This window comes from Chenopodium album, chromosome 15 (genome assembly GCF_948465745.1).
Source record: "Chenopodium album chromosome 15, dcCheAlbu1.1, whole genome shotgun sequence".
NCBI lineage: Eukaryota > Viridiplantae > Streptophyta > Magnoliopsida > Caryophyllales > Amaranthaceae > Chenopodium > Chenopodium album.
Genome location: NC_137848.1, coordinates 48,612,124 through 48,633,101, shown reverse-complemented (window position 1 = coordinate 48,633,101; position 20,978 = coordinate 48,612,124). Strand labels below are relative to the sequence as shown.

The 20,978-nt window shown below is 33.9% G+C and overlaps 2 protein-coding genes across 4 annotated transcripts; one reads left to right on the top strand and one right to left on the bottom strand.

Moving 5' to 3' along the window:
• Positions 1-13,897: 13,897 nt before the first annotated feature.
• On the top strand, positions 13,898-16,278 carry LOC145582415 (cytokinin dehydrogenase 1-like). The gene is made up of 5 exons (XM_081639411.1): positions 13,898-14,663; positions 14,852-14,979; positions 15,059-15,319; positions 15,414-15,676; positions 15,795-16,278. Exons 1-5 carry the CDS (start codon positions 14,009-14,011, stop codon positions 16,114-16,116), a joined length of 1,629 nt encoding a protein of 542 aa, XP_081495537.1. The 5' UTR covers positions 13,898-14,008; the 3' UTR covers positions 16,117-16,278.
• LOC145582416 (uncharacterized) lies at positions 14,725-19,653 on the bottom strand. Of its 3 annotated transcripts, none has more exons than XR_014099873.1 (4): positions 19,516-19,653; positions 18,071-18,170; positions 16,580-17,033; positions 14,725-15,046 (listed from the first exon to the last, which is right to left on the bottom strand). XR_014099873.1 is itself a non-coding variant. In XM_081639412.1 (3 exons), exons 2-3 carry the CDS (start codon positions 18,099-18,101, stop codon positions 16,639-16,641), a joined length of 426 nt encoding a protein of 141 aa, XP_081495538.1. In that variant the 5' UTR covers positions 18,102-18,170; positions 19,516-19,653; the 3' UTR covers positions 16,446-16,638. The 3 variants fall into 3 exon arrangements, 1 of the variants encoding a protein (XP_081495538.1); XR_014099874.1 differs by having other exon boundaries at positions 14,725-15,039; XM_081639412.1 differs by lacking the exon at positions 14,725-15,046 and having other exon boundaries at positions 16,446-17,033.
• Between the last annotated feature and the right edge of the window lie 1,325 nt (positions 19,654-20,978).

Here is a 20,978-nt window from a genome sequence, read left to right as displayed (position 1 = left end):
GTATGCAAAAAAATAGAGAGAGAGTAATAAAAGTACATGAAAAAACAAAATTTATATGGAAAAATTAAATTTGCACAAATATTGTTGCAAATTGATGTGAATTTTGGTGAAAAATTAACATTAATGGTTGTTGGAAAAAGCAAATGGGGTGAAGTTGGTGAATATTTTGGGATAAAAATTTGGTTGGCGACTATCACTAAGGGATGGAGTGAGTTAAAAATTATCATTTTTTTAAAGGTAAGATACAATGGAAAATTAAGTTCATCTTCTCGCAAGACCGAACCCTAATCTATCTAGAAATAAAAAATAAGAAAATTTGCTATTCATAAAGGAGTCAATATCTTGGTGTAAAGTCGTTAAAGTCCCCACTAGGTGACCTTATTTTCTGCAAAGTAATGAACACCAGATTAATAGCCTTGTGCTATATAATCAATTTTTATATAAATTACATAAATAAATAAAATCTCTGTAGTGTATAAGACAGACAATGCCTAATTTTTAGGGGGTTAATCTGATTGGCAGTTAGGCAACATAGCCGCCAAAAAGTTAATAAAGCAACACAATCGCAATTTTATAATGCATGCAGATATTTTGGGGAAAAAAAAACTCAGCTAAATCTGGTCCAAAATTTCGTCCAACTTACAGAATGAAGCCTATACTTAAAAAAAAAATAAAAAAAATAAAAGGAAAATAAAAATGTAAAGGTTTTGAGATAAAGGAGTAAAGTTGTTATACACTAATATGAGATCAAAAAATAGATTGAAGTAAAATTGAATCAAAATTTCAAAAACAAGAAGAGTATGTAGTGCATGATAGTATGATACTCAATAATTTTAAAGAAAAATTAAAGAGCAAATTAAGGATCCAATTTAATTTTCACAATATGTATTTGTTGATTTTATGGTTCACAATTATTATCAATGTGACAATTTGAAAATTTGACTAAAACAGAAGGCAAAAATGAGGTTCATTAAGAAAAATTACTAAAACTTATTTGCAAGGGTAGGAAAGTAGAATTTTTTTTTTTTTTTTTTTTAAAGCCATGTTAACAAAATGTTTTGGCCTTCAAAAGGTTGAGTCGCCCCCCCCCCCCCCCCCCCCCCCCACCCACTCGAAAAAAAAAAAAAGGCAAAGGTTTAAGAAAGGAGTGTAGTCGTGTAGAGGATGAAAAAAAGTGATACTATTTCATTTGAGCCAAAGTTAAAAACTTAAAAAATGATTCCGTGGTTGACATGTGGACACCATTTAAGTGAAATGTTGGTGCGTGGGGAACAATGGAACAAGTTTCTCCCCATAATTATGTTAATATTGGAAAATTAACATTAATCCATTAGTCAAAAGTCAGTCAACTCCGTCCCTTAAAAATTGTCTTGTACACTCATTTAAGTTTGATCATACCACTTTTGGTTAATTTTTCCTCTAAGGCCCTATTCTTTTGAGCTGCTATGGTTTACTCTACTCTGCTAAAATTTACTCTGCTTTATTGAGCCCTACTCTATTGAATATTAATAATGACACCTATTATTGATAAGTCGATATTATACCATTATTTTTGGGCTATTTGGAATGCATTTACTATAGAATTTCAACATATAGTTCGTGTTTCTTTATGTTTTATCCAAGTTAGACTCGATTTCTTCTATTCTGGTTGTTTGGTTGTGATTTCACGATGAAGTAGAGCATTTGGAGTGATGATAAACATGCTACCACATTTTGAGATAGATTGGTGAACTTCATAAGAAGATTTGCAAGTCATGAAAAGTTATGCATCGGAGTGCTAGATGATGATAACGCTACATGGTCATGTACCATATACTACATGGTCGTGTGACTCTTCCATCCACGCTTACATGCTACATGACCGTGTGTAGCCCATGGTATACGGTCATGTAATGCCATCTCCATATGAACTCTGCCTACACGATCATGTACCCCTTAGCTACACGACCGTGCACGTACATGATGAAATCTGAAATCAAGTATAGGCTAGCTACACAGTCGTGTACCCATCATCACACGGTTGTGTACGTGTGCGCAGAAGATATTTTTATTTTTATTATTTAACGTTTATCTTTAGGATAGTATAAATAGGGATTTTAACCCTATTTTAAAACATCTAATTTTTAATATAGCTTTTTCTATTCTACGTTGTTTTGTGAGAGAACATATAGAACTCCATCGAAGCATTATCTTAATTTAATTTCAAGTATTTCTCTTTCATCTTTAATCTCTTTAATTTTCTAAAGTTATTATGTTTTCTTTAATTATTTGTCTTGTTATTTTTATCATCATGTGTGAGTAGTTTCATAATCTAGGGTTAGGTTGAACCCTAATATGGATTAATGTGTTATTTAATTCCCAATTTAATTAATTTATAATTTCTCTTTGTTAGGATTGGTTTTGTTATTAGTAATTAACTAGAAATAGTATTATTAAATGTGATTAGGTTTACAACGAAAGTTGATTCTTAATTGATTTTAGAACCCTAATTAAAAGTAAGAGTTTTATGCATGAAAATAGCTAATTGTTCTTGCTAGGACTTATAGGATGTCGTTCTCAATGTCTTTAATATGTATGATTCCATGAAAATAGGTATGATTGCATGTTAGGAAAGCTATTAATTGATCGAAAGAAACTCTTAATATTGTTTTAGGGAGCATCTGTCCTGTGGAATATTTATTGATTTAATTGAAGGATAAGGGATTGTTCTATAGCATTGATTTATATTAGTGGGGATACTTAATCTTAGATGTCTTTAGTTCTTGATTAATTCATTATTATAATTTTCGTTGCTTGATAGTTCGTAATTGTTCTAGTATAGTTTTCTCGATATTGATTGGTTACTTGCTTAGTATTAATTTGAGTCTGTTTAATTAGTTATTCCTTAGTCTCTTGGGATTTGACCCCTACTTGCTCAACTACATTGTAGAGTTAGTTCAGTTATTTTTGTTAGGTACGCGACACGCCTATTAATTATTTAGCTATGCTCTGCTAATATCTACTCTACTTGGTTTAGAAGCTCAAAAGAACAGGATTGTTATCTTTTTATGTGTCCACAACTTTGTCCTAAATGCGGTTGTGATACATTGAAGACTTTAAATACCCTATTCTATTCACCTTATTTCACTTTGGGAAATAAAGTCCAAATAAGTTTCACTTAACTTGGAAAAAAACAAATTCAAATAAATTCATATAAGATAGGAAATTCTCGTATAGGTTAATAAAAATTACACAAGTTTACTTCAAACCTAAAATTAATTCTAATTAAATAGCAATAAGTTTAATACGAAATCAGTTCAATTCAAATAAAATTATACAAGTTTTAATTACTAAAAATCAAGTAAATAAAATGTATTATAATTTCTTGTTATACTTTTATCCTATATAGTTGAAAATGACCTAATGGATTATGAGATTGAAGTAATATAACCTACAAGCCTTAATTTGGGCATGGGTTAATTTTAGGCTAGAACTCTATTATCAAGCATTGCTCTTGTATCAATTGGACTTCATCTTCATAAAGAGAAAAAATTAATTCAAGTTAATCGAGCAACAAATTTGTGTCTTGTAATAATTTAAGAAAAAATTGAAAAAAATAATCCCACCTTTGGCTCATATTCTCTAAACAATCCCAACTTTGCGTATTCTGGAAATAATCCCACCTTATACCCCCATCTTCTCAAAACAAGCCTTTAATCGGTTTAAAAAATTGGTAACCTATTATACAAGATCACTTGTCATGTGTCACATTCTAATTGGTTTCTTTTTTCAATTTAAAAAAAAAAAACAAAAAAAAACTTAGCTTCCCTTTCTACCCCCTGCTGAACCTAGCTTATCCCTTCCGTTGGAGCAACAAGGCAGCAACCCACCAGAGTAGCAGACCTATCCGATGTCGGAGTTCCGCAATTCCCTTTCCTCTCCCCCTTTGCTTATTCCCTTTCGTGCCGGACGTACCACCCCCTCGCCACCACCTCTCACCGGAGTAGCAAACTCGCATTAAAGCCATTCACCTCCCCGCCGGCTCCGCAATCACCCCACAAATCCCATGCCTCACCGCCAAAAATACCCAACTTCACACGCCACCAACCACCAAAACTAACAACGCACCTCACCAACAGCGCCTCTCCACCATTCATTTGGCCCAATAACAATTTTGATAGCCACCAATTCGAAGAAAAATAGCGCCCAAATACTAGATTGATGTCGACCAACTTCCCTCTCCTTCCAATTCAAGTGGGTTTAGGGTGGGATTTCGGGGTGTTTTTGGGGATTGGGTAGCGGTAGGTAAAGCCGTGGGTAGTGGGGCACGGTAGAGTCAGTTTGGTTATTTAGCGGGGTTGGTGGTTAAGTGGTGGTTATGGAGGTGTGCTGGTGGAGAGTGGTAAGTAGGGAGGAGAGAGCTTTAAAGAAAAATTTAAAAAAAAAAAAAAAATTAACCTACTAAACCGGTTATAAATAAAAAGGATTGTTTTGAGAAGATGGGGGAAAAAGGTGAGATTATTTCCATAATACACAAAGGTGGAATTGTTTTGAAAAAATGAGCCAAAGGTGAGATTATTCTTTTGAATTTTTCCATGATTTAAAGAGCACGAGTTGATAAACAATCATGCTTAAGGAACACATGTCAAGCAAGGAATATCAAGCTTAGCTTACACGAGCGAGTGGTTTTCAAGTCGTTTGCATTGACTTGCTCAATTGAGATCCTCACTCGAATTTTTCAAATTATTAAAATTTTTAAAACTGATCAAATGATGTAAATTTGTTAAGAATTTAAGATACATCTTTATTCAAAAAAAAAAAAACCAAAAAAACAAAACTTAGCTTACACGAGCGAGTGGTTTTCAAGTCGTTTGCATTGTACTTGCTCAATTGAGATCCTCACTCGAATTTTTCAAATTATTAAAACCGATCAAATGATGTAAATTTGTTAAGAATTTAAGAAACATCTTTATTAAAAAAAAATAATAATAAAATAAAATTATGATACATCTTGATATTTGATAGTTTAGGATATCGATTATCAAATTAATTGATAGAGTTAAAGATTTCTCAACTCAATTTATTAAGTCTTGAATCGAATCAATCCCACTCAAACTGAACTTTTATCAAGCCGAATTCAAGTTGCACGAGAACTCCTTAGATGAAATAGCAACACAAGTCAAACCTAGCTTATATACGAGTACTTCTTATCATATAGCCCATCCTACATTAATTAATTATAGTACGCCTAACTGTGTCTTTAATTGCAATATTGGTCTGTTTGTGGAGACTTTTAATTTGATTAAAAAATTGCATGTATGTGCCATTGTATGATTATCCATGTTGGATTGCTTAGTTCACACTAAACATTTACTTGAGGATCTTGATAGAATGTCTCTACTAGATCATTTAAAAAGTCCTTTTGGTAGCCTACCCTTTTAAGTTTTTTTGGTAAAATAATAAAGTATTGGCAACAGACCTTGTATGTATTTTCACAGTAACTTTCCCATCAAATAGTCATACAACAACGGCTATAATCTCTCTAAAACCATTCTAGTACTATAACGATGTGATTCCAAGAATAAACAATGCTATTCTTTATGCTTTCTCATGATAAAACATTGGATTATCTAACTTGGATGATCTCAATGCTATGTCATCTTCTTTAGCTAGTGGAGATAATGGTCTCGATTAATTCCAACCATACTTTGGTAGGGATAACACCAAGGTTTACATGACAGCATCAACTACAATCTTAGTTACGCTCAAAGACATAGTTTTGTAAATATCACTAGTTTTGATAAATTTCTCTCAAAATCTCATATTAAGGAGCAAGCGAGGTTCGAATCGCTTCTTTATTCTATTTATTTTTTTAACCTTAAAAGAGAAAATAAATTTAACATTCCCTTTATTCCTCCTACGCACATAAACCAAGTCACCCCTACGCAACCAACTACCCATCACTCCAATTAGCAACTCATTCCCAAAGGTGATCAACAATGGCCGGATCCGACCCACTAACTAAACATGGGCAACGGGCCGTGCCGTGCCACGGTGGGGGCGTGCCGTGCCTAATTTTGGCACACCCCAGCCCACGGCACGGCCCACGTGCCTGGCGGGCAGTGCCGGGCCGGGCCGCGGGCCAAACCGTGCCACTTAATTTTATTTTTTTTATTTTAATATATATATATATATATATAAATTGATTTATTGTGTTATAATAATTAATTAAGTTTATATAAATAAACTTAATTAAATAAGTTTATATAAATAAACTTAATTAAATAAGTTTATATAAATAAACTTAATTAATTAAGTTTTATTTGGGCATGGGCCGTGCCACGGGGCGTGCCGACGACCGTGCCGTGCCCGTGCCGAATTTCAATTTTTTGTTCACGGCACGGCCCACAAGCCAGTGGTCGGGCCGTGCCGGAGTCGTGTCGGGCCCGTGCCGCCCGCGTGCCGGCACGACCCGTGCCCATCTTTTACCACTAACCCGGCCTAAACCAGCCCGAAAAGCCCATTTTGTCCGACAAACCCGCCACTTTTGGGTGGACGGATTTTGGCATGACATTTGATATTAAGGCCCAGCCCGGCCTGAATTTATGATCACCTCTACTAATTCCCCACCCAACCACCCACTATTCCCCTCGACCACCACTACAATTGCCTACCACCATAAACTCTTCCCAACCCTCTAATATTTCTATTGCCTCACAAACCCACGAGCACACCCTAGACTTTCTTTTTCCACTACTAAAATGTACAGATTTCAGTCTCTCTCACAATCACTATCTTTAATCAAATCTAATTTCACAATAAAATAATACCTTACTATTTCTTTTTACATCAACTCATCATCCAAAATTATTTTTCACGATAATTTAAAGTAAAAACTAATATGAGACCAAGCGAGTAGTTGGTAAAGTTTCTGCGCCAAAGCTAGATGGCATCATCAATGCCAAAATTTTCAAATACTGCCATTTATTAATCCCAGATATAAACCTACAATCATAAGTCATATTCTCATTATAATCCTAAACAAATTATTACACTTCCTAGGAGTTAAAAATTCATGAGCAAACACACATCATAAGAAATGCTTACTATGTTCAACCAAATGACCACTAAAAGTAGAAAAACATGTGAGTACCATACAAATTAAAGTGAAAATGAGACAATCTTTGGGACAACATAAAAGAAAATAAAGCAATCTCAATTCTTGAAGGAGTGGAAGGAGTAACTGCAACTATCTAAGAGCAAAAGGAGTACTAAAGAAACTGATTTTGGCTCACTAAACCACATTGTAAGAAGAGTAGAGCAAATTGTGTTATCACAATGGGTGCACCAAAATCATTTGTTGGTTGCCAAAATCATCTCCTGAGTAACAAGTGAGTACTCAATTTGTCTCTTAAAGATTGTTCCACATGTAGTTTGAGTTCGTCCTTACAAGATTATCTAATTTCTTCTTCTATTAACATGGAAACCATCATCCCTCTCTACTTTATCTCACACCCTAAAAAAAACATCTATCTACTTATCAATACAACTCTTAACAAAGAACTAAAAACAAATCATTTCAATATTTGCTGAAAAACCTCAGCAATGACGCTTACAGACGACATTAATAAATTAAAAACCTTCCGAAAGTTACAAGCATAAAATTAAGTATATCTTAAAAATTGACAATAGATTCTTGTCTGTCTTCCTTGCTACAATTCCTTGGAAAACAGAATGATTGTAGAATCCATCCATGCATCAATAGTAACAATAAGGCAAATCTTATCTGATGAGTACGACTAATACACTTTAATATAACTACATCAGAGCCATAAACATAATCATATAAAAAACCAAACACAGACATTTTAAGTTGCAATGAAAGAAGGTACATATCTCAACCAAATCTATTAAATTTTAATTATTGTGAAAGTCATTCTCACATAATAATAAAAAAAACAATTATCAAATTACTACCTAAAACAAAGCACAAATCAATATTGGATAGACCACTCAATAAACAAAGAAAGTGCCAACAACAAATTTGTATTGGATCTAAAGAAAACCTCAAAAAACAAAACAATTATGAGAAAATTAAAATAAAAAAAAAAAAAAAAAAAAAAAAGCAAAGCAAAGTAATTATTTTCCCACGGTTTCTCTTGGTTGGGGCAACAGCTGTAATTTGGCTCTTACAAAAAGAAAGGTTATAGTGCTGGAATCTAGGACTCAAAAAGCTCAAATATATAGGATTTATAGCCTTTTGGCTGAAAGTTCATTTTGTCCTCCATTGTTGCATGACCACTAGATGCAACCCCCATGATTGCTCATATGAAATTTCAAAACCTATATAAAAATATTATAAATAATACCGCCTTTTGGCCTGCTTCAAAATCAAATGAATGATGAACTTAAGATACTGGCCATATAAGTTTAGTGGGCAATTATCTTCTTTAAGCAAGATTAATGCAACTACATGATGGTCTATCCGTCTCTGTTACTTCGACTCTTTATTTTGTCTTACTCCGTAAGACCTAACACTTCAATTATTCACATTCATAGAGGAATAAAAAAAAAAAAAATAAAAAAAAAAAAAAAAAAAAAAAAAGGAGGATGAAAATATGTGAAGTATGCTCACAACTCACATATAGGGTTGAATTCTAAATTTAACGACCAACTAACGTAGCTGTTCTAAGCGTCTGTTCCGATTTACTGAAAACAACTGAACTGAACTGATTGGGGCTTAACTGAACTGAATAGAGGTGAAATGAATTATTTATAAAAGAAGGAAATTAGAAACTGAACTGAACTGGACAAATTGAAATTAAACTGAACAGAACAAGCCCAAAATTGCGTGTTTACACTTTAAAAAAAAAAAAAATCATATACACAAGTCTTGAAAGTAAAAAATGACACATGAATGCCTTGTCTCTAGCCTCTACACCAAAGTCAGTATAAGAATAGCATCCCTGACCCATTTAACATGTTAAAATCTTGAGCCTTAACATATCACTTGGATATAAGTAACACTCGTACCATGTCTAAATAACTTAGGTTATGTAGCTCAAAAATTGGTAGGTTTATTTATCCCTACAAATTTCAATAATAGATATATCACCAAAGGGAACGGTTATGTCCCTTGCACAATTGTAAGGATTTGATCCCATTTTTCTGCACAAGGCCATATGGAGGTAATATATTAAGGGGGTATTAAAAGTCAAACTTGAAAAATCACAAGTAATTAGAGGTATAGTATTTACAAATGAAATAAGGTAGTTGTTCCATAATTGGTATACTTCTCTCCCTCTCCTCCTTCCTCTCTCCAAAATCCTAGCCTCCATTGTTGAATTTTGAAGGGGCTTCTATCAATTTTAACCGGTGGAAAGCCTCAATTCTTATTTCTTTTAAGTTTTTTTTAGGTTTATAATAATGCTTCCTCCTTTTAGGAGGAACTTTTCTCCCTCAAAAAAAAGGATTTCCGATCTCCTTCAAAAGACAAGGGTTTTTCAACCTCCGTCGAAAGACAAGGTTTATCTTCTCTTTTCGAGGGAGAAATTTCTTAGTTTTGAATCCATGATATTAGATCTAACGGATTGTTATGAAATTATTTCGTTGGTGAAAAAGTTATCAAGTTTTCGAATACAGACAGATGAATCAGAAGGAAAACATTCTCATGACTACAAAGGATCTTTAGATTGTCTCTCCAACAAGTATTTTCTAGCGATATAAGAGGGAGATGTTCCACATTACAAGATCTATTCGACGATCGTAATTTTTATGAAGGAAAATTTTATTTAATTCAATATCTTATGTATTTGTAAACGTCGAATCTTTATCGTAGATGTCGTATGACTTTTAATTAATGAAATATTTTTGCTATTAAAATAAAAAGTAGTTGTTCCATGAGGAAAAGAGAGATTAAGGAATTATTACCCTCATAATCAGAGTAATAGTTACACACCCTCCCTTACTATAATTATTACCCCAAAATAAGCCTCTTCATTTCACCTCATACCCCACCATCACTACATAATTATTCTTACAAGCACACCATCACTATCTTTTCCTTCCTTATTTACTTTCACGTTGCTTAGTTTGACTTTTTTACCCTAGTAATACATTTCTTTTGATCCAAGCATGCCCTAACAATTTGTTCCATTGAAACCACTAATAGACAGAGTACAAGTATGACCTATTATACTCGCAAGACATTTGGAAGAGAAAGGATTCCTACCTATTCCTAGGTAAATCTTGAGCAACCTCTATAAAGAGGATAACACAATTGTGATACATTTTTCATAAAAGATAATACATAGAAATTCCATTAAACAATAGAAGATGCCACATACTATGCTTTAAGCAAAATATATGATGGCATTCACATACAATTAATAGTATGAACTCTAAAACATACTTAAACCCTTAACAACCACGACGCGAGTATATAGTATAAAGAAGACATGTACACAGCAACAAAAATTGAAAGAAAGAGACACATAGGAACACAAAGACAAAAACCTAACATGCTTATTATAAACATCATTCAATTTCAACTCACACTCCCACAATGACTGCTGAAATATGTTGCTGACGAGCAAAAGAAACAAAATAATAATGGTAGTATTAAGATAATTAAATAGTAATTCAATTAAAGGTTAGTGGAAGTTTACCCATTTAATACCCAAGTATGACAAGTTTATTAGATAACCAAAATCATTTCAGGGATGCCCCAGTGTTGGGATTTAAGAATCCTAACAGCCATGACTAGCTCATAAGCAGGGTAACAACCAACTTTATTCCTTTATATTGGATACATCCTTCCTATATTACAAGATGCCATCCCTAACGTTTAGCCCGTGCGGCACCAAAACATATGCACGGATGCACCCATACGTGGTTACCAGCCACAGTTAATTTAGTCTAGAACTCCTAATCTTTTAAAGTTTCACCATACTATTTACTTGAGATATCAATGAAAGATAGGAAATGAAGTTCAAAATTTCTGCCCTTTTTGTGAATAAGAGACCCATCAATTCAACTAGATGCCCTGGCCACTAAAATTTAGCAAATTAACAAACATTAAAAATAAAATAAAGGGGTCCCAAAGGAAAAATTTAAGGACAGAAAAGAAACATAGGAGCACTAATTCAAAGTGAACAATTAGCAAAAATAACATTAAATGATTTTATTGACCTTAAAATGATGGATTTATTGTTTTCCGCACAAGGCTAGTGTGCTTTAAAATCATAGATGCTGATGGTACTACATAGTGGCAGTGGTCCAAAGCTCTTCTTATAGGGCACATCCTTGTGAACATCACGTGACATTGAAGCCATAATAATTAAGAAATAAAAAGGACATTTGACTCTAACATAATTTTTTTTTTTTGTCATAATTACTAGCAGTCTAGTAGAAAGCCAGCACAAGCCAATATAACCTTGTGTAAGGTAACTCTTGGACAAAATGGAGTTTGCTTTAGAAGAGAAGAAAAGGTAATTTGGTCTTTTCATTATAAAATAATTGACGAGCTGTTAACTGAACAAGTCTTTTAAAATTAGTAGGTAATTTTAAAAAATTACGACAACTCTATCCTTAGATGTAATACACGTCAAATGTATCAATAAACATGCTAAATAGTACAGTTTTGGACTTCATTTAATATATTTTTATTCTCTATATATAAATGAAAAATTGCCCTACCGGCTAAATCCCTTCACAGGTTTACCTAGTCCAAATTTATAGGCTACATTTTGAGAGTGGGGGTAAGGTAAGGGGATCTGATCCCTTCCCCCAAAGTGCCTTTAATAACACCCCAACCTTGACCAACCTTGATAGTAGTCCAACTTAAAAGATGATCTCCTTCGTTACTAGTCTAAGTTTAGCTTGGTCACATCATTCAAACTATTACTTGATGGAATTACACAAGTAAAAGATTGGGCTCTTGCCAACATCCAAATATGAGTTACTCTGTATAATTCAATATTATTGACAAACAACTCTATTAGACTTGAACTCAATGCTTTCATTCTTTCAAACCAGCTTTAATGACTACATAAGTTTCTTTAAACCATAACCTCATATCTTGTAGGTTTCATAACTTCCATTAGTCCCATGAGTCTCAAACTAACATCCCATTAATAGAAATCTACTTCGTATACTCTCATCTCAGCAACTTTATCACATACATCATCCTATTTATAAACCATAAAAAAAAGATCACTTCTTAATCTAGAAACCCCAGATTAGATGAAGCACAATGATACTATATTTAACCTATTTTATATTTTAATAACATTTTATTCAACAACTTACTACTTGTTGTCTCACAAGTCAAAAATCTGGTCACTAGAAGAAGACTTGAAATATTAAAGTATATTATATTAGCATAATAAACGTGCCCACACCATAAGCCAAAACAGAATAATAAGATCAATAGCAGGACCCCACAAATCCAACTCAGAGCCACCCTTCTGGGAGTCCTATAGTAGGGGCCAACCCCGTCAATCGCTCTCCGATCAAAGATTTCAGCATCAGTTCTACCAAACTGCCTTCTGCAACTTGCAATTTTCAGAGACATGTTTTTCCACTCTTGTAGACTGAATACACCCTAGTTTTGTCTTCCTTATTTGGGGATGCAGGACTAATTGCCTTAAATAGGTACGCTAATAATTTGCTAGAAAAATTAGAAATAGCATTCAACTGTTTCTTTTCATTTTCTAGTAACTTAAACCAACACAATGAATAACGATTAAGTCCCTGTTATGTTCGAATTATTCAAACAAAGTAAGTTCGGGGAAAGTTTAATTCAAAAGAGTGTAAACAAAATAGGTTGAGACATTTTTAAATAGAATAAGTTTAAAATACCGAAAAAAAAATCGTAGTTAGTCCGAAATAAAATGATGAGTGTTAGGGATTCAACACGAATACTTAAATTTGAAATAAAAAGTCCAGGATACTAAGATAACAAAAATAAATAAATGTTAAACCTCATAAAAACAACCTTGCACTTAGTATCTTTCTTCCCAAAACGCCACCCTATACATGTCACCAACACCAAAAACATACCCCTATACATGACGATCAACCCAATCACTTTGAAAAGTGTTTTAGCCCTCCTCCATAGACCATAATTGTTAAAAGATATTTAGTCCATGACAAGAGATCTTCCATTGATATATTGGGAGAATAATATACCTCCAAAATAAAGGGGGAATAAAGAAAAAAATTGATAGGGCAAGGACCAGGCAAAGACTTGATGGGTAGGGTAGGTGGGGGATAATCCACTTGAAAGATACATTTCCCGAAATGTTAAATTTTAAAGAAAACTGAACACAATTGACACCTAAAAACAACTTAAGAAAAGTATTTTTCCTCTTCCTGTGATTCTTGTGCTACAATTCCAAGGCTGGGTAAAGGGTTTTTGATCATCTGATTTAAGATGATCGAATTTTATTCTTAATTCATACTTTCAATCATAATAAGCATGGAGGAGCTAGAGAAGTTGTGGGTTGAAGATGTACTGATATAACGGTTTTCTGAAAAACAATACACACATGCATACAGCATACAGTCGCGTATGAAAAACCACTACCACTAATTTTACGAAAGAAAATTCCTACATCCTTATGCAAATATGAAAACACATTTAAAAAATACAAGTACAAACTTAAAAAAAGAGAAAGGTAAAACAGTTGCAGCCAATCTAAGATCAACTTAGCGAAACCAGCCCCCACAGCAAGTCTATAATGATGGCCTACAATTAATTAATAATAACATAATAGCAAGAAAATGTCAATCTCTTAATGAAGTTTCCACCACTTTGTAACATACGTGACCGCATTTGACTAAGGCCTTTCAAGGCACTCCCTTTAAATTCCCTCCCACACTGCATCTCTTCCACATCTCTTCTTTTCATTTGCTTTACAAAGAAAAACCCAAGATTTTCCCAAATTTCAGTGCCTCTTCTTTGTCTTTCACTTTCACAAAACTTAAAGTTCGATCGGCATATTAAAAAAAAAAAACCGACAAGAAAATGTTCTCATATAAGTCCCTTAGACAAAGTGCAGCAGTGCTGCTAAAAGTTTTCTTAATTATCTTGTTAAACTTAGCTGATCATAATATCAATCACTGCTCTTACCTTCCCCAAGCTATCCCAGATTTCACAAACTTGAGCTCACTTGATCTAGTATCATCACTTAAAAAACTCAATCTAAACGGTCGTCTTGATTTCGAAAATACCCATCATGTAGCAAATGACTTCGGTAACAGATACCATTTCCTTCCAATGGCAGTTCTGTTACCAAAATCAGTTTCTGACATCTCTACAATAGTTAAACATGTTTTCAACATGGGCCATAATCCAAAACTCACTATTACCGCAAGAGGCCACGGTCACTCACTTCAAGGCCAATCACAAAGTCATGGCGGCATAGTCATCAACATGGAATCATTAGAAGAACCAAAAATGCATGTTCATACAGGGGAACAACCCTATGTAGATGTTTCAGGGGGTGAATTGTGGATTAATATTCTGCATGAGACCCTAAAACAGGGATTAACTCCTAAATCATGGACCGATTACCTTTATTTGACCGTCGGGGGAACTTTATCAAATGCCGGGATTAGTGGACAAGCATTCAGACATGGACCTCAAATAAACAATGTCCATCAGCTGGAAGTTGTCACTGGTAAGTTGTTAACTCGTTACTCAACTTAAAAGATATTAGAAAGTAAATACTTAAACTAGAATATCAAAAAAATAAATGCAGGCATATAATTATTTCAGCATGTTATTCATTTAACAAGGTCACATTGAATGCAGGGAAAAATTTTAGGCCCATTTTGATTAATTGTTTTACTTTTTTCATGGGTTCAGGAAAAGGAGACATAGTGAACTGTTCAGCAAAACAGAACGCTGACCTCTTTTATGGTGTTCTTGGGGGACTAGGACAGTTTGGCATCATCACTCAGGCCAGAATCTCTCTCGAGCCAGCTTCCAAAACGGTAAGTAGTCCATAATTTAACTGACTTTGGTTGTTGAATTATAAAGGTCCCTGTAGTCATCTGAAAACTTTTTTCACAGGTAAAATGGATTAGAGTGCTATACTCGGACTTCAACTTATTTACCAAGGATCAAGAACAGCTTATATCATCAGATAATCCATTTGATTATATTGAAGGCTTTGTCATAATAAACAGAACAGGTCTTATTAATAACTGGAGATCTACCTTCAGCCCCAGAGAGCCCCTGCAGGCTAGTCAATTTAGCTCAGAAGGAAAAACTCTTTACTGCCTTGAAATGGCAAAATACTTTAACCCCGAGGATGCGAGCATTACAAATGAGGTTAGTATTTCTTAAAAACCACTTTTTCATATGTTGATACACAAGCAAATCATTCATTATCGAAACTGAACCTCTTGTGTCTTTCCAAATGCAGGAAACAGAACATATACTATCCAAATTAAATTATATCTCTCACACACTTTTCCAGTCTGAAGTATCATACACGGATTTCCTAAACAGAGTTCACCTATCAGAGATAAAGCTCCGAGAGAAAGGATTGTGGGATGTTCCCCATCCCTGGTTAAATCTTCTTATTCCCAAGTGTAAGATACACACTTTTGCAGAAGAGGTATTCGGTCATATTCTCACAGACACAAGCAATGGCCCGATCCTCATCTATCCCGTCAACCAATCAAGGTAATTACTTTTCCGACATGTGCTTGTCTACTATTCCCCCTTATAGAGAAGACAACAATGATTTTTTATTTTTTTAGGGTAAGCACTAAAGTAGAATATGTATAATATTGCTTAACAGATGGAATCACAAGACATCAATGGTGACCCCATCAGAAGATGTTTTCTACCTCGTAGCTTTTCTAACATCTGCGATGCCATCTTCATCTGGATCAGACGGACTTGAAAGCATTTTAGCCAAAAACAAAAGAATACTTAATTTCTGTAAAATTGCCAAGCTTGGGGCAAAGCAATATCTTCCACATTATGACAGTCAGGACGGATGGAGAGCTCATTTTGGACCTCGATGGAATGTTTTTACACGTAGGAAACTAGCCTATGACCCTCTATCAATTCTCACACCAGGGCAAAGAATCTTCCCAAAAGGTAGAGCCATTTCATGATACAGGCCATCATTTCAAGAACCTAATTCAAATTGGTCTGCTCAGCAGCATAAAAGAGGGAAGCAATAAAGCTGAAGTCTGTAAGTAGCCCATCTACATAGCTGGCACATCTTTCAGCGCCCTAGTATCTAAAAGCTCACAAAGAAGTACAGCATTCATTGATTTACAATCTTGTTCTACACATTTTTCAAACAATTTTGAACAAAGCACCCATTTTTGTATGTTAGACTATAGATAAACTGATTCAATTGCTTATGCTAATGAGAATGTAAAGCTGAAAAGACAACAGAAGAGCAGATAAATTAGAAATTTTCCATGGTAGAAAGAGATTACTGAAAAAGAATCTTAGATTGACCCACATGAAAAGACACGCAACAAGATTGCCTTTTGGCAGGCAAAGCAAGTCAACAACAAAGCACACAACCATAAAGAACTAGACACTCTGAATGTGTTACAAACGTACCTTTACCATAGTTTGTGACTATAGAAAAAATCTGAAAAAAATTTCCTGAAACAACACTTTTACTCTGACACTCTATTTTCACTCCAGCCAAGGCCTGGTCGGTGTTTCTCACCCTGGCACTCTTCATAGTCACGTGCGTCAAGCAAAGAAGCTTCAAAGTCAGTTGAGTCACTTGCAGTAGGAAGAAAACTACTTAAGTCATCTCTGGCACCAAAACCTCCAGCTCGTACAACATCATCAGGATTTATAGTAGCCTCCATATTCACATCTGTTGAATAGTCACATTGTTCAAGTGCTTCCGTTTGTGCAATCTCTCTCCCAGATTGGGGATCAGTCATGCTGAATGGTATGGTATCTTCTGCAGAGAATGAATCCTCCGTAGGCATAAGCACAACATCCTCTTGAACCCTCTCAGATTTAGCTTCTTTTTTGCTCTGGCCATTGTCAATCTTATCTGAGTCACATAAAGCTCCTTTAGAATCATCTAGAGTAATAAAAACGAGATACAACATAGTTCAAGGAATGAGAAAACTAAAAGTTATTTGTTACTAATAAATGCATGAGGTGATCTTCAGATAATCTTGCCAAAACAACCACAAAAACATAATTAACACACAGCACATGCTGAAATTTTCTTAAATTTGAATGAAAGTTTTCATTCTCCACCTCAGCACTCACTCGGACATCTAAGGAACATCAATACTGTGACTACTTTAATGTTCAAGTCCAAATATACGGTATATACTATATACTGGTGGAGAATGTAGAAACACTTCAACAAGGACAGTATAACAGATGTTTCAAGGCAATGCCTTAACTTGCATGCCTCCAAGATACCTATCATGTTAAGAGGGAGAACCGAAAATCACTCCAAGCACTGCAATGCTATTAATTTATTGGAAATTCATAATATATTTTAGAGGCAGAGATGACTTTGAGCCAAGGCAGAAGACCAGGAACAGTAGAAAAACACTATCACATGAATTACCAGTAATGCTAATAACATTTGCAACTAGCTGAGTTCACGGAATGCAAATCTTTAAAGAGACTTGAAACATCACCATTCTGTACTAATCAATCAGTTAAAGAATAGCTGTAAACAGCTTTACAGCTTGACCAAAGAGCATGATGCATAAGGAACATGTCAAGTTGTGATAATGCAAATCTCAAGAGTTAAGACAACAAATTGGCTATTCCAGTGATGAAACAATCTTCAACTAGACCTGCTAAAACTCCCTCTTCAACTAGACCTGTTAAAATTCCCTGTGCCAGATCACAGTAAATAACATAATTATCTGGACCAACTATTAATAATGACTAGCTAGCATCAGCAGGACACATCATGGTTCAATTTGAGAGGGAGTGATGCCTTGGTCTACAATAAATCAGCAGTAGCACTAACCCAAAATTGAATATAAACACCAAAAATTTTGGAAGTAAGAGATCCAAAGCTTAAGCTGTTAACGAATTTGATGTAGTAGAAGCTAGTACCAATTATCATAGCAGCTCCTTTATCTTCCATATTGAGTTTTGATATTCACAGGTGGTATCAGCAAGCTATTTCCAATTCACGTGAACAGATCAATACATCCTGCAAAAATACAGATTTCAAAATATTGTCCAATATCCATGAAGAAAGAGCAAAAATAAGTGTCCACCATTATGCATCATAAATACAACTTTCACCAAACTTAAAACGAAAACTACATAAAATGCATTCCAACTTGATATTTGAATTGACTCGTCGATCAGATGTCTTCAACAAAGTGGCAGAACAATGGTTATTTTAAACAGGCATACAGCTAAGAGGATGCTCTTAAGAAGTAAAAAATGGTAGATACATATAGAAAGAGCACCTGACCTTCTATATGAGCATGCTCAACACCTCATGCTTTAAAAACTTTTTGATGTTGCGACTAATCTATACTAATTTTCAATTAAACTTACCAACTAAAAACAGCCATATCCCTCCATCTAATGTGTTGACGAAACCTATGTCATTCGGAATCTTCATTTCACTTGGACACATGCTCATGTCTAACAGAAGTACACGAGTCTAACATAGATACATTTCTTTGCCATAAGCATTATCCTTGTGAGAGACATTAAGTTCAAAAAATGAAGAATACGGACACAAGAAATTTAAAGTGTTTCCCTCCTAACTAATTAAACTCATTACGAGCTGTCCACGGCCCCAATATGCTCACCAATCATATAGTCCTTGCCCCGTACCCCCAAATTCTACGCAAACACAACAACAAAACCCTAATTACAACTTTAATAAGCAATTAGCATCAGATAGCTTCAATCATCACATAATATCAAAAGCATGAACGTAAAGCATAGAAATTGAACATACTACATAGTACATACAGTACATAGCACAAAAATAATCAAAAATTCAAATCATCCACATCAATTAAACCCTAATAATTACAATTTAACCACAAATTAGGGTATTTACCCTTAAATATCTACATATTCAACTCAACACCTTAAAATTACGAACAATCAACCAAAATGCAACACCGATTGCATATAATCAGATACAAACTACTCTCTAAAATTACAATAAATTCCAAAAAATTGGTTTTTTTTATTCATTTGATTAAAATAACCATGAAAACTTTCCACAATCATCATATTACACTACGCTTGTATTTCAATAGTAAGAGCAACAACACAATTTATGACGAAAGAAAAATCAAAATATTTCCAAAATTTTTAAAAGTATGATCAACAATAACATTAATAATAACAATCAAAACAGTAAAGAAAGATTATCATAAAATTACTCAGCAAAAAAAAAAAAAAAAAAAAAAAAAAAAAAAAAAAAAAAAAAAAAAACAATATGAAGAACAAATTCAAAGGAATTAGCGAGAGAATCAGACAATTCGACGCAATGAGATGACGAAGATTAGGAGAGAGAAAAGTACCGAGGAATGAGTAGAGATTGCGAAGAGTAGGAGTACGGTGGAGAACTGGAGATGATGGTGCATCAATGGTGTGCGTCACAATAATAAGTAAGTTTTTCATTTGCCGCCATTGTTGTTGTGAGAAGTTTGGAGGTGGTGGGGTACGTGGCAGTCATTTGTGATTGACACACATTCAAAAATAAAAAATGGCTTAAATTTAAATATTTTTCATTTTCACCATAATAAACAAATTTTGCAAATCAAAGGGTAATCTTGTAAAAAAGTCAACAAAAATGCTCCATTTTATTGTTCCGTTCACCTCTTAGGCTTTAAAAAATGAATCGTGTAGTGTATTCTTGAAAATTTTCAAATGCATTTTTCTCCATGTTTTTGAATCTTCAATGCTTAGTTATTACTAACATTGAATGGTTATGTTTTGATAATGACAAAAATAAATAACATTTATTTAATTCTAGTCAGTTACTAGGTAAGGTGAAATATAGTATCTACTTGTAAAGTTGCAACTTTTGCTTTCAGACTTATAGATTCTACTTGTAAAGTAGCAACATTTGCTTCTAAACTTGTAGATTTATTTCTCCCTTAGCCAAACTTCTACATTTAGTTCAACCACATTCTCAATGAGAGGGAACTAAACATGACATCGCATGTCCAAAAAGTAGTAATATGGTAAATTAATTTTTATAATATACTTCTTAAATTGGAACATTTTCATTCTTTTACCTTCCAACTGTATGAGGTAGTTTCTAATTAAATGGAATTGGTCCATTTAATTGGAAACATTTGTTGTTTATAACAACTTTTAGCATATAAGTAGGTTTAGGTTTTAGAAGTAGCAACTTGCTTGCATTTCTTAGCCTATAACTTCTTAATGCAATCCTCTTATATTCTTAAACCTTTCCCTTTGAACCACTTAAAACAGTGTAGCTAAAAGATGCACCAATATCCCTAGACTCGTAAGGAATGCTAATTTTGTAAGATTGAGACCCCCTAACCATCAAATTTAATTAAATTATTACAATGTACTGCTTGATCAATATGGCTTGTTTTTGCTAAAAGATCGAGATCAATATGGCCTTTTTTATAAGTCAACAATTCTTCCCTACCTTATTAAAAGTAGGAGTTTGCGCTTATGAACAGTGCACAGACCTATATGCCCTTCAAAATGTTTGTACATTCTTACCCCCATATGTAATCTCTTACATTTATGTCCTTCCATGTGTATAGATGTAATAATGAATGTTGATCTTTCTCTCTCCTTACATTAATGCATTTTTATAGTAGTATTATTTATTTATATTGTGGGTAAATATATTATAGGTAAATTTAAAGTTCACCTCTCGTGATCAAAAATTAATAAGATGACTTTATTAGATGGATGAGTTTGAAAGATCTTTCTATTTAATTAATTAAATTAAATGGAAAATGAAATAAAAATTTACAATGTCGATATTTAATGGAAGTTA